The sequence below is a fragment of the Lagopus muta genome, chromosome 10 (genome assembly GCF_023343835.1).
Source record: "Lagopus muta isolate bLagMut1 chromosome 10, bLagMut1 primary, whole genome shotgun sequence".
Taxonomy (NCBI): Eukaryota; Metazoa; Chordata; class Aves; order Galliformes; family Phasianidae; genus Lagopus; species Lagopus muta.
The window spans coordinates 18,195,039-18,207,867 of NC_064442.1; the positions used below are offsets into that span (position 1 = coordinate 18,195,039).

Here is a 12,829-nt window from a genome sequence, read left to right on the forward strand (position 1 = left end):
ATGGGGCATTCTGTCAGCACGGCTGCATCTTAAAACAGTCCTTAACAGGAAAAGGAAAGTGCGTGTCACGTTCTCCTGTACTGCAGTACTTCTGGTGTCCTTGCTCTCAGCCCAGATTATGACAGTAGATGTAGGTTTGAACTGTAATGCAGAACAAGAAAACTTCCAGACACTTTTTACTGGGTCACCCATAAGATGTAATAGTTTTTATGTGCAAGAATATGTCTAGGTGCTTTTGTCCTTGCTTTGGTTTTGGCTTTTAGTGGAAGACTTTGACAGGGCTCTGTTATCTGGGACGTGGTTTTGCAGCTGTTAGACATGTTAGTCCTCCCTTCTGTTTTAGTGGAAATCAAGGACTGAAATCCTTGTATATATGAAGAGGTTTGCATTGCATGTCTTGAAGGGGGGAAAAAAAACCAACAAAAAACAAGCAATACTTTCAGGTCTGTACTAAAGTACACCCCTTCTGAAAGTGCTGGTGAGTGCACTTGGGGCCTGTTGTGGAGCTGAAGTTTGCAGGCATGAGAAGTTCTTTGTGTTGATACTGTCAAAAAGTGCTTATAAGGAGATGACCTGTGTTAAAAATGACTGAGTCTGCAAATAAAAGTAGGGTTAGCCATTTTAAACACCTTTCAGACTTCATTTAGCTTAACCTGGCCCTCCCTGTTTCTGTGCTCTCGTGTGCTGTTTCAAACAGCTCCTTAGATTTCCAGTACTGTTTTTTTCCCCAGTCTTACAATGAGAGAATTCAAATCCTGGTTTTTTTAGGACATTGGCTTGGTTGCAGTGATGTGGGACCTGACGCAGCACGCTGTGCCCACGTGTGCCTTTTGCTGAATGCTGTTGCATAAAAGCTAAAGTGACATCTAAATCTTGTGCAAAGGAAATCCGCTTCGTTCTGCACTTTGTGTTGCTGGCATCGGAGCAGGATGGTAAAAACCTCGACTAGAAAAGCTTCGTAAGAAAGGTTGCTCTGCTGCTAAATCTGTGATTGAGGTCAGCTGCAGCAATATCTTAAATGCAGTTTGTACAGCAGAAGGCAATTAGCCAAACATTTTGATAGAGTAAGTACTGGAAATGTCTCAGCCATAGCTTGAAAGCGACTAGCATCAGATCCCTGAAATATTAATATTCCGTGTAATGCTCCCTTCAGACTGTACAAAAATAGTCCCTGCTGGAGCAGAGCTGGAAATGGCTGCAGTATGACTGTGCCCAGCGTGGAAAAGGCACAGTGTGCTCTTGTCACCGATGCTGTCGTTGTGGTGACCTGGCAAAGATGTCCTCCTGTTCAATAGAATTCTCTCCTGGCTACAGGAGGGCGCTGGGTCACCCTGCAGCAAAAGTTACCGTGTCCTGCAAAGGTCTCCCTTCCTCTCATAGAAAAAGTGGGCCGGCTGCACCTTGTCCTCTGCACAGCTCTGCTAACGGCCTCTTCAGCTGGGAGGCAGCAGCAAAAACCGGAGTGCTGTCAAGTGGAGGCTGCGTGGGGCTTTCAGCTGGTGACCCCTCTTTCTTTTCCTCGTGCAAGGAATTTGGCAACCCTTCAGTGCTAAGTCAGGGCTGTTGCTTTGTCTCTTATGCTCCACTTCTGCCAGCCTTCCATTTTCTCCATCACCCTCAGCCAAGCCAAAGCCATAGGGAAGCCACTGAGCTTACCTAAGCAGTGTGTTGGAAGGGCAGTGCAGCTGCTTACTGATGCTGGATGTACTGAAGATGTAATGCAGCACACTTAACCCTAAAGCTGATTCATTTTCTGCCTTGAGATATTTGATGTGAAAACTGGTTAGCATCCCCTTGTAACCAGACAGCATCTGTCTGTCACATGTATTGGAAATTGTTAGCAAAGACCATGTGGATCCTTGCAGGCCTTGATGACGTACTTCTTTTGCTGTGGTATCATCCTGCAGGATGATCCTGTTCATCAGAACAACTTTCTGATGAAGTTATCTGATAAATTCATTCTCAGTTAACTTTCAGGAGGGTCAAACTTCCGTACTTGGTCTTTAAGCACATCAAGTCTGGAAGCCTTTTGTTCAAATGTAGAAACAATGTGTGCTTTGCAGGAAGATGGCACTACTTTTAAGTACTGAGCATGTGACTTGTCAAATGTTTTCCCAGAGAGCTGTGGTGTTCTTTGGGGAAGGGCACGTCCAGCTGCTGCTGCCCGGATCGCAAGAGATGTTGCTCGTTTTTGCTTTGCAGCAGATCAGAACTCAGGCGTTTCACTCTTCTGACTCGCGGTTGCAGCTGAGCTGTCAAGAAGCTGTGATCCCTCCCTAGCCCTACCTGCAGGGTTTGCCAGTGGTAAAGGCAACTTTGCCTGAGAGCCCCTTGGGATAAACTCTGGTGCCCAGAGCCTTTTCCTGGGGCTCTGAGCTTGGACTTTGACTAGATTAACAGATCACACAGCAGGCCACGTGTGGCATAATTAGCAAGCTAGAAAGCGAATGGGCTTTAAAGGTGGTCACAGCGGCACCAAAGCCATCTGCTTAAGCAGAGGTTCAGGTCGGGCACTCGATTGATCCAGCGTAATCCCTCGTGAGGCATTAGGCTGCAGTGGGCTGCATGGGACCTGCTGCAGGGAGCAGAGGGCTGTTATTTATAGGCCAGTCTGTTCAGAGTTCCCTCTGCTGATGTTAGGGCTGTGGCTTGCTGATTATAACACTGTAGCCCCCTATCTACACACACAGCGTATGTACAATAGAGATTTGCACGTGTGCTGGATCAAAGTGTTCTGTTGGGGAGATTTTGACTCGCTGCATGACGCATACCCAGCTGCAGCATCACTGTGAGGCACAACAAGCACGTTACACGTCATGGCATGTTTGTGGCCCACGTCTCCAGCTGCAAGGAATAGTGGCCTGATTCAGCTCTCAGAGCTTTGCGTTAAGAAGGAATCGGTGCAGAGGTCTGACACACCGGGCAGGTTGTAACCGGAATCCCCTACAGCTCTGTTTCAAAGCTGAAGATCCCCATAGACCCAGGGGAGATGAGGGTGCTCCTCCTGTTCCTGTGCTGGTGAGTGGTGCAGCCGTCTCAGTTTTGTGGGGGTTTGGCACACGGCTGAGTTTTGGCATTGAGACTTCTGCCTGAAGGATGTTCCTGCAGGTGTTCACTTGAGGTGCTGGTTGGGTAGATGTGGGAATCAGCTTTCCTTCTTTAAGGTGGGCTCGGTGCGGGAAAGGCAGCAGCTCCCAGGGAACTCTTGCTCTCTGTTCAGAGCAGCTTCAAGTAATTACCTTCTCAGGAAACACCCTGTGAACGCAGAGGTTTTGTTTTCTTCTGTAGCTATCCCTGACATCACCGGCCACAAGCGGAGCGAGAACAAAAACGAGGGGCAGGAGGCACTCATGTACTGCAAGTCCGTGGGCTTCCCGCATCCCGAGTGGGTATGGCGCAAGAAGGTCAACGGAGTGTTTGAGGTAAGAGGCTGGGGGTCTTGGCATGCCTAGGCAGCGTGTTCTGTCCTTCCGAGGCCCCCTGACAAGGAACAAAACAACCACCTTGCATTTGCTGTGTTCTTTTTCAGTCTTACTGTTGGGCTAGCAAGACTTCATACAAGGTTTTGGCAGTTAGCCCTGTTCAGTGGTTGTGTTCCTCCAGTGTGGCAGGTGGACTGGTGAGCTAGAATTCTGACCAGCAATTGGAATAAGAGAAGAGAAGCTGGAGTCCTTCAGCCTGCCTGTTTTTGTCAGTTTGTTAGTGCAGTGGGCGCTGCTGGAGAGCTAGTTAATTGCTCAGTAGATTGAAAAAAAAAATACTAAGCAGGTAGTAATGTGAATTCAGTGTTAAGTGGGAGCTTAATTTTCATGGGGCAGTGCAGTACGGGTGACCTCTGCTGTGAGTCACCAGAGACCTGGGTGCTCTGAAGGCTTCTTCACAGGCTTTCTTTCTGATGAAGTTATCTGACAAACTCATTCACAGTTAACTTTCAGGAACAGGAAGGTCACAGGTCTGTACTTTGTCTTTAAGCCTATCAAGTCTGGAAGCCTTCTGTTCAAATGTAGAAACAATGTGAGGCCTTCAATTTCCTGTTCTCTGAATGTTCCTGAAGTTTGGTGTTTTTAACTGCCCTGTCCCCAAATCTGTGAGAACTGCGTGTGAAAACAACACAAATGCAAGACTTTAAGTCCACCGTATCTTAAATAATGAGAAAATCTTATGCAATGTAGAATAATCTTAACCTGTGCTGCATTTGTGATCACCACCGCTGGCGTTCCCTGGCTTCTGTTGTTGAAGCAGGATAAAATACAGCATGTCAGTCAAGCTGATGTGGTTTTGTGTGTGTTTGAAGCATAATTCATTTTAGGGAGAGATACAGAATGGACACTGGTAGCAGGTTCTGCTAAGTATCAGCTTCTTTGCCTGAATCCATCACGTTTCTTCTGGTTTCCATGATGAAGAAATGCAAAGCCTTGGCATCAGAACTCACTAAAGCGCTCTCTCTCTCCTCTTCCCACCTCTCTTCTTTTATCAGGACATCAACAACTCTTCTGGAAGATTCTTTATTTCAAATAAAGACAACTACACCGAGCTCAGCATCACGAACCTACAGATCAACGAGGATCCCGGCGAGTACCAGTGCAACGCAACCAACCAGATCGGCTCCGCGTCCGTCACAACCATCCTGCGTGTCCGCAGCCACTTGGCTCCTCTCTGGCCCTTCCTGGGGATCCTGGCAGAAATTTTTATCCTCGTTTTCATCATAGTTATTTATGAGAAAAGGAAGCGGCCAGACGAAGTCCCAGACGGTAAGTGTGCTCAAAGCCGCTTGTAAGAGGAGGAAAAAAGCAAAGCAAACTTACGGAAGCAGAAGCAGAACAGAGTGGGTCTTTGTGGCAGGAAGGATCATCAGCACAGTTCTTTCAGCTCTGAGCTCTTTGCCTTCATCTGTTCACTCTCCAAATATTAAACCCAGTAAGTGGAGAGGGTCCCCCAGACCTTGGACTGTGGGATGGGAGGGGAATTACAACAGTATTTGTCAAGTGTTTTGTTGCACGAGGTGGCTCTGGTGCCCCTGTCTCTTTCTCGCCGTAGCGGCCATGAAATCCTTCGTGTCAGTCCCACAGAGCGTGGGGAAATGTGGAAATGCTCTGATCCCTGGTGGTGCCTGGGTCAGACACTGGGCAGGTTTTGGGAGGAAACGTGACGCTGCAAGGGATTGGGACCACAGGTGTTTAAAAAAGAGTCATATTTGCAAGGGGGTGGGTGGGGAGGTGGGAGGTAGGGCTCTTATTTTAGTGTGTAACTGAATTAGTAATGTATTTAAGGAATGCTCTGGAAACTAACTAATATCCACTGAGTTGTATTTTCTTAAGATTAGCTTCTTAGGTTCGGTAACAGTGATTAGCTGCAACTTCTTTGTGTACCAAACAGCCTGTTTTATCTTTTGAGCTTCTTCTGCATATCTTCCTTGGGGAAAAAGGGGCGGTTTGAAGCTAAAATGAGTATTTGAAAGAACCTCTTTGACAAAAATGCTTTCAAGTGACACCTAGTTGCTTACTACAGTGTTTATCAAGAAAACTTACCGAGGAATCCTTGCGAGAAACAGCTGGTAATGCCATCTTGCTTGCTGTAGGAGCATGACGTGTCCAAATGAAGGAGCAGGTGCTGCAGTGGGGAACACGCTGAGTCAGTGCGGGGAAGCACTGAGTCATTGGGCTTTTCCTGGGTTGGACAAGCCCTGCAGCACCACACATAGCTTCCAAAGGCAGCTGTGCTGTAGCTTGTGCAGCAGTGACTCGCTGTTGGGTTGCACAAGGGCTCAGGAGCAGCACAGCAAGACGTTTGCCTTTTGGGATGGAAACATAGCTGCTGAAACATCGATCTGCTTGTCGAGCTTGGGAAAAACGACGGCGCTGTTCCCAAGTTGTGTTTTAGCGAACGGAGGAAGAAATCCTACAAGTAATAAATGGTTATGCTTCGGCTGAGGCTTGGATCACTTCCATAGCTGAGAAAAAAATTGTTCTTAAATAGTGCATACCTAGAGGAAAGTAGCTTTTATCTTAACGACCTTGGTGGCATCTACTGACTTCTTACAGAGCATGCATTGAGACTGTTCCCAGGTGTGTAGCCAGCAGCATTTAAACCGTGTAGTGCATGTACCTCTGCTTCTAACAGCTTTGTGGTTGCTGAGGGGGTTTCTATGGCCAGCAGTCTGTCCTCAAAGCAGCTCTCAACCAGCCCAGAAAACTTGACGTGTATTTCAGAGAAGCACTTAAATGTCCTCTTTGCTTCTCTTGCTCTGCCATTTTGGCCTGACTTTTGTGTCAGGATGGCCGGGGAGAATCCTGCCTCATTTTTTGGTGGCTGTGTTTCTCAAACTGACACTTGGAGAATGTCATGGTTTTGGTTTCACTAGGACTGAAACAAAGCATCAGTGATTGTAAATTAATATGGAAATCCTTACTGTAAGCAACATGAATTGGCCTTAATCCAGTAGAAATTGGCTTTGACTGGACCAGATTGCAATGCAATGAGGTGTTAGGGCAATTAAGCCTCACGAAGAGGTGAAGCATGCACTGGGGTTCGTTACGGGCTCGGTTCTGTGGCTGAAGTTTTCCTGGCTGGTCTGGCTGCTCTCCGGACACCTGAAGAATTCCAGGCTCATCATCTCTGATGGAGGTGTCCCAGATGATGGGCCAGGTAACTGAGGTCACTGACTTTGCTTGCTCAGTTGGCTGTTACTTGAAAGGCAGCTCAGCTGGAGTCCTGGAGAGCAGTGATGCTCTGGGGTGCCCATCTGTTTTCTCTGCCCACTTTCTTGGAGGACAAAATTCAGTGCTGAATATCACAGTCTATGTGTTTGGTTTGCTTGGATGGAGAGAGAAAATCGGCATAAAATCTCAACTAAAAAACTATCTTAAGTCCTGTATTTGGTTGGACACTCTTGCACTTCAGTGCGTTTGAAGCATTCTGTGATGCTGTGGTGGGAAACACCCTAGAAGCCAGGGCATTTTATGACTGCCTGCGTGAGAAATCATTGATAGTCAGCTGATTTCCACACTTGAGGAATAACCAAAGTAAAACACTCACGTCACTTACTTTAAATACATTGTTATGAAATGCCAAAGTTAATGCTTGAATGCAGTGGTGCTGTCTGGAATTGGAACTCGGTGTTTCCAAACCAGTATGCCTGCCTGTGCGTGCTGCAGTGAGCAGTGGCAGTACTGCCAAGGAGCAACTGATGGGCTGCCTGACAGAGTATGAATTAGATGCTCGTCTGAACGTCACATTACGTACCATGAATATAATTTGGCAGCTGCTGTGGTCTCTTTTCCTTTCTCTCAGATTCCTAATGTTAATTCTCCCTAGAATTGGAATGTCTCCTGTGTCCAGCTGGGCTTTTCACTGAGAATCCTTGGGTTTGGCCCCTCTCTTCCTTCTGTTGTGGTGACTTATAAATGGCATTCTAAGAGTGTCTCAAGAAGTTACAGTTTTGGAGAAAAGCAGTGATGACAAGCAGCACATTGCTCTGAATAAGGGAAAAGGAGAGCAAATCTGGATGATGTGCCCAAGAGACTTTGGGTAACTGATGCTGAGCAGAAGTGCCTAGTTCTTGGTTGGGGGGTGTGGCTGCTTGGAGAATGACCTTCTCTCTGTCCCAGAAGTGCCTGGGGTGCTTTCCAGAGCTCTTGGGAACTCTACCTGCCCAGCCCAAATAGAATCAGTGGAATTAATTCCCTCATCACTGTGTTCCGCAGACTTGAAAGTTACCTGTTGCCACGCACCATCACCACCTCCCTCGGGTGGGTAAGGTGCTGGGCACCTGCTGACACCTGGGGCACTTCTCAGCTTACAGCTCAGCTGCAGGGTGAGGCTGCTCAGGTTTCAGAGCCAGGCAGGAGCTGTGGCCTCCATCATAAGCACTGCCATGCCTCAGGAGCAAGGACAGTCCTTTAACTTTGGCATTTCCTGACTTCAGTTTTTGCATGAACCTTGCTTTTTGTGTTTGGTTTAATTGCTTTTCATGCCACAGCACAGGGCTGCTCGATAGCTCCTTTGCTGACATTTCCTCCTTCACATAATTCAGATGTCTGTTTCTTCGGATGCTGCTGCACAGCAGGAAAAGAAGTCCTGCACCGTGACATCTGTGCGGTGCAGAGGTGGCAGCAGCGGGTGCCCAGCGCAGCTCTGTGCTCACGTGCCTGCAGACCGGGGGCTTTCCTGTCTTGGTGGGCGGAGGGGTGGCTGCAGTCAGCATCTGGCATTCAAATTATGTGCTGCAAGGAGGAACGGGTGGGAGATTGCGCTTGAATTTCTGCCTCACTTCAGAATGAGGGTTTTGACCTGTGGACCACGTGCCGTTTTTGGAGGGCAGCTAGGTTTGGTACCGTTGGGGCGGGTGGGTGACATGCAGCTTCCAGGGGCTTTTGGTGCTGAGAGCTGCATGACCGTGGCATGCTGAGGCCAGAGGTGCTGGCGTTCACTGCATGCACGTGGGGACCGTTTGAGCAGGGGACTGCTGATGCATTTTGCTCAGCTTGCAAGTTGCTTGGACTTCCTTTGACAACCAAAGGGAGTAAATAGCTTTTTCTTCCTCTGTGGTATAGCGTAAGCTGCTTATTTTTGATAGATGTAGTGATGTGTGACCTTGCTGTAGTGCATCAAATTTGCCTAAAGAAAGTGCTTTTTCTTGTTGTGGTTGGACAAATTAGCCTATAATTAGCCTATAATTAGCAAAGACGCTGTTTTAAAGGGTGTGTTCTGGGGTAAGTAGAAAGTAAAAACTCCTTGGCTACATTCCCCTGCAGGAATGTAAACAGTTTTTACTTGCAAATCCATACTCTGCATACTCCTTAGTCCAAAGCCATAAGGCACCTGGGTTACAATACATGCTTTTCCATTCCTCCCTTTACATTTGCCAGCTTGATGCAAAGATTTTCCATAAATACATTTCTGCTCTGGCTGTGCAGAAGTTCCATTCACATCCCCACATTCTTTCTAATACTCATTTTTTTTTTTCTTGACTTTCCCTGTTCCTGCTATTACTGTAAGTAATTGAAAGAACAAAATGTTTCAACTGACACAGTTTACCTTGTAACAAGTTAATTTTTGTTTTTGCCTGTTTTCCGCACCTTTCTCTCCCACACATAAAGTTCACCAAGGGAGAAAATGATCAGGCACACGGTGAGGCTGTAGCTATAAACCATACCTAAAGGCAAGCACTGTTGTATCGTAGCAGTAATCAGAGGCCATGGCTTCCACAGGCCTTGGTACTGATTTGTTAGGCGCTGCTTAGGAGCAGAATTCCTCGAGGTTGATGTAAGTAACCTTGGCCAGAGGGTCGTCTTTGCCTTCTGCTTCATTCCGTCTCACAGTAACTGCTGTACCTTTATTGGCTTGTTCTGTGGAACAAGATGGGTGCCTCTGTGTGCCACGTCCCTCCCTCCAACACTCCTGTAGTTAATGAAGCAAAAGAGAAGCTTGTTAATCCAAACCTGACGTGCAGGGCTTTCTTTTAATTTGGACAAGCCCATTTAAATTCTAACAAATGTCCTCCTCAAAAACTTGTCAAATTACGGCCCAGTTTCCTCTTCCCAGAAAACAAAATCTTCAGCTGGTTTAAATATGAAACTTCCCTAGCAACCTCTGTAGTAGCTCTGGCAAATTGCTTAGCAAGCTGTAGATGTCGCACTGATGCTGGCCCTCTTTACCCATGCTCAAGCAGGAATTGACCATGGCTCTTTGCTTCAGTAATGCTGCAGCTCATGTTTGGCAAGGTGGGTCCTGGTCTTGTGCCAGAGTGAGAAGTCTTGCAGAGGGCAGCCCTGCACAACCTATGGCCCATTCTCAGCCTGGGGTCTGTTCCAGGCTGTTGGTATGAGAGGGGGCTACAGCTGATCTGTTTGTAGATCATCGTAGAGCTGTAATGTCCAGAAATCTTGCCTGGAAGGCTTGGTTACGCTCCGTACACAATGCACTAAAGATAGCAGCAATTCTTCCAGTTCAGAAATCTGCTATTTCAGGGCAACGCTAAGCAGATAATCGCTATACCTACCTTAAGCTTTATTATGTAAACAGTGATCTGTCGGACTCTGCAGATCCCCTCCCCATCTAAAAAGCCAATGAATGAATGAAGGGGGCTTCGTTTGGTCAGCTGTGAAATCACCTGGCAGCATTTCAGGAGCCCTGCAGCTGCAGGATGGAATGAAGCAGCACACTGGAGGCGTGTTTCCATGGCCAAGCGTTTCAAATGCTACTGGGTTAGAGACGTCGGGTTCTAGGGCAGCTCTTCTGGCATAAAGGTTTTGAGTTATATTGATATTTGTCGGTTACTATGACTTCTTTTTTTTTTTTTTTTTCCCCCTTCAATTGCATCATACCCTTAAAAAATGGTGGTAAGTGAGAGATCTGCATGCTTTGGAGTTTGTTTAATCTCCGCTTCAGTCTATACAGTGCACAAGTCATAATGTTAACACTTTCTTACAACTTCATTCACATTCACAACTAATTTGGATTTCAGTTTGCTGTTCTTAATCTATTTTATTTAACCTGATTTTGTACTTATTCTTCCTGTCGTTCTGTTGCCCCCTGATTTCACTCAGGTTTCGATCTCTGTCTGTACTGTACTAGGGTTGCTTTCTCAGCAGTGATACGGATGACCGGGGTAGTAACTAATGCATAAATAAGTTTTCCTCGGTCACGTGTAGGAGATAGAAGGGAATGGGGCACGTGGTGGCCTTATCCATAACCATAAGTATCCTGATAGACGTTCTGTTGGGTCTTTGTCAGGGAAACGCTTTGCTGGCAGCCTTTATAGGTGTGAATTATTATTTTTTGAACACGCCATCTGAAATACATGTCTAAATATCCTCAGCAAGAAGATCAAATGGTTATTTCATAGCGAGAGAAGACTGGTATCCTAACACTGCAGCTTGCTATCGCTGAAGTTCAGTGAGACAAACTCTCAAAGATGTCGCTTAGGCTTGTAGAAAGCTGAGCTGAGGGTGTGAAGGCCGGCAGGCAGCGGTAGCGCTCCAGCGTGGGCTGGGGACGAAGGGCTCGCTGTCCGTGCCAGGCTCCCCGCACCGGCTTGAGATCTTTTGTGAACCAAAAGATGTTGGTGGAAGGAGCCTCTAGATTCACTCTGCTGTGCTTTGTGTCCCAGTACCTGATGTGTCTCTGTATATCTCCACTGTATATACAACAGCACATTGATGTCTGGTTGTCCTTACTGGTCCTAGTTCTCTCTGTATCTTGTCCGATAGTGTACTGTTGCTGGTAATGGACCTCTGTGGACACTGGTGTGTCGCTAGTATGTTCTTTTTGGCTGTAAAGCTCTTGGTTTGTGGTTAGTTCCTTATTTTTGTTGAAATATTTTTTCGTTCTGGTCACTGTCCGTGCTAGCAGTGGCTTTGCCTATCCGTTGCCTTGAAGGTACAGGTGGAGTAATGTCCCACTCGACAGACATTACTCCTGGCGTGTGCTCATGCGGATGCCCACACTGTTCAGACTGTAACTTCCATAACTGCTTCATGTGCACCAAGCCCCTTGTGGAATCCTGCTGAGAGTTTCTAAAGGCTTCAGTGAAAAATCCCCCCAGCAGGAGGTGACTGTGGGATGCTAAAACAGCAGGTGGTGAATTGGTGCCCCAAAACATAGTTCTACAGAGCGTTACCCTGACTTTCTGGATTTACTTTGTACTGCTGTTTAAATGCACTTCTGTCTTCTGTACTGCAGACTGGGGAAAAAATAAGGTCTCTTTTAATTTGAAAAATATTTAATTGGCCACGAAAGAGCTAATGCCTAACACTGGCAGACGTTTGTTTGTCCTGTTCTTAAAAGAGAGTGTTTTCCTTTGGCCTCTGACCAGGAGGCTCGGGCAGAACAAGGCTGTCAGTTTCCTCTAGCTGAAGCCTGTGTCTGGAGGTGTCGCAGCACCGGGGTTTGTCCTGGTGGTGAGAGCTGCGCTCCTCAGGCTGCTATCCGAGGGCTGCATTTGGATCCTTAAATCGAGTTCCGAACCTTCAATCTTCTCCTAACCTGGTCTGCTCCAATTAGATGAGAAAAGTGGGAAAAGGCTGTGTCATCCATGGTGGAAGATGAGCATGTGGCATATATACCCTGTTGTGTATATGCTGATAATGAGCCGCCTGCAGTTGAAAGATGGCTTAAAAAATGAATCCCAGAAAACAAACAGCAGGATTTTACAACTGAAATGTTGGTTTGTCTTCTCATCTATTTTTATAAGATTGAACCACTGGAACTTGGGGACAAGATGAGTCTGACCATGTTGCAACAATCTGTCCGCTACAGTTGCAGTTCTTCATGACCAGCATTCAAAGTGTTAACTAAAACCATTGAAGCGACATACCAGCCATTAAAACTCGAATCCTGAAAATAACTCCATGAATCTTTGCACTACCGAGCGGAATGGCCTTTAATGCTGTAGATAGATTGGTTTGCTGTTTGCAGTTCAGCTGGCGTGCCGTACAAACACTGACTCTCTCTTCTTTCCCTCCTTTGTCTTCCCCTGGATTGCACCTGAACTCTTGCTGCAGATGATGAACCAGCTGGGCCAATGTAAGTGTGCTTTAAGGGGAAAAGCATCACTGGGGCTATTCTGCAGGTTGTGGCAGTTTGCAGTGTTTTAAGAGATGTTCTGTGCGATGCTGGAGCTCTAATATGGATCAGTGTGCTCTGTATGGTATTGCTGAGTAAAAGCAACGTGATAAAATACGAAAAGCATTCTTTGAAGCCTCTGTGTTGATCTCTGGCCTGCGTTTTGTGCAAGGGATGAAAAGCTGCCAGGGAAAGAGGCACAAAAAAACCAGCTAAATTGGGCTTGGATCACTGGTGCTTGGGAATGGTGGCTGCTGGGTTTGTT

The 12,829-nt window shown here is 46.8% G+C and overlaps 1 protein-coding gene across 1 annotated transcript in view; it reads left to right on the top strand.

Annotated features, from left to right (window-relative positions):
- The window catches only part of NPTN (neuroplastin), a 46,945-nt gene that overhangs the window by 32,015 nt on the left and 2,101 nt on the right, over nt 1–12,829 (top strand). Inside the window, exons 4-6 of the mRNA XM_048955907.1 lie at nt 3,289–3,422; nt 4,478–4,751; nt 12,504–12,525. Of these exons, the coding sequence (XP_048811864.1) occupies nt 3,289–3,422; nt 4,478–4,751; nt 12,504–12,525 (430 nt within the window). The remainder of the gene's footprint in view (nt 1–3,288; nt 3,423–4,477; nt 4,752–12,503; nt 12,526–12,829) is intronic.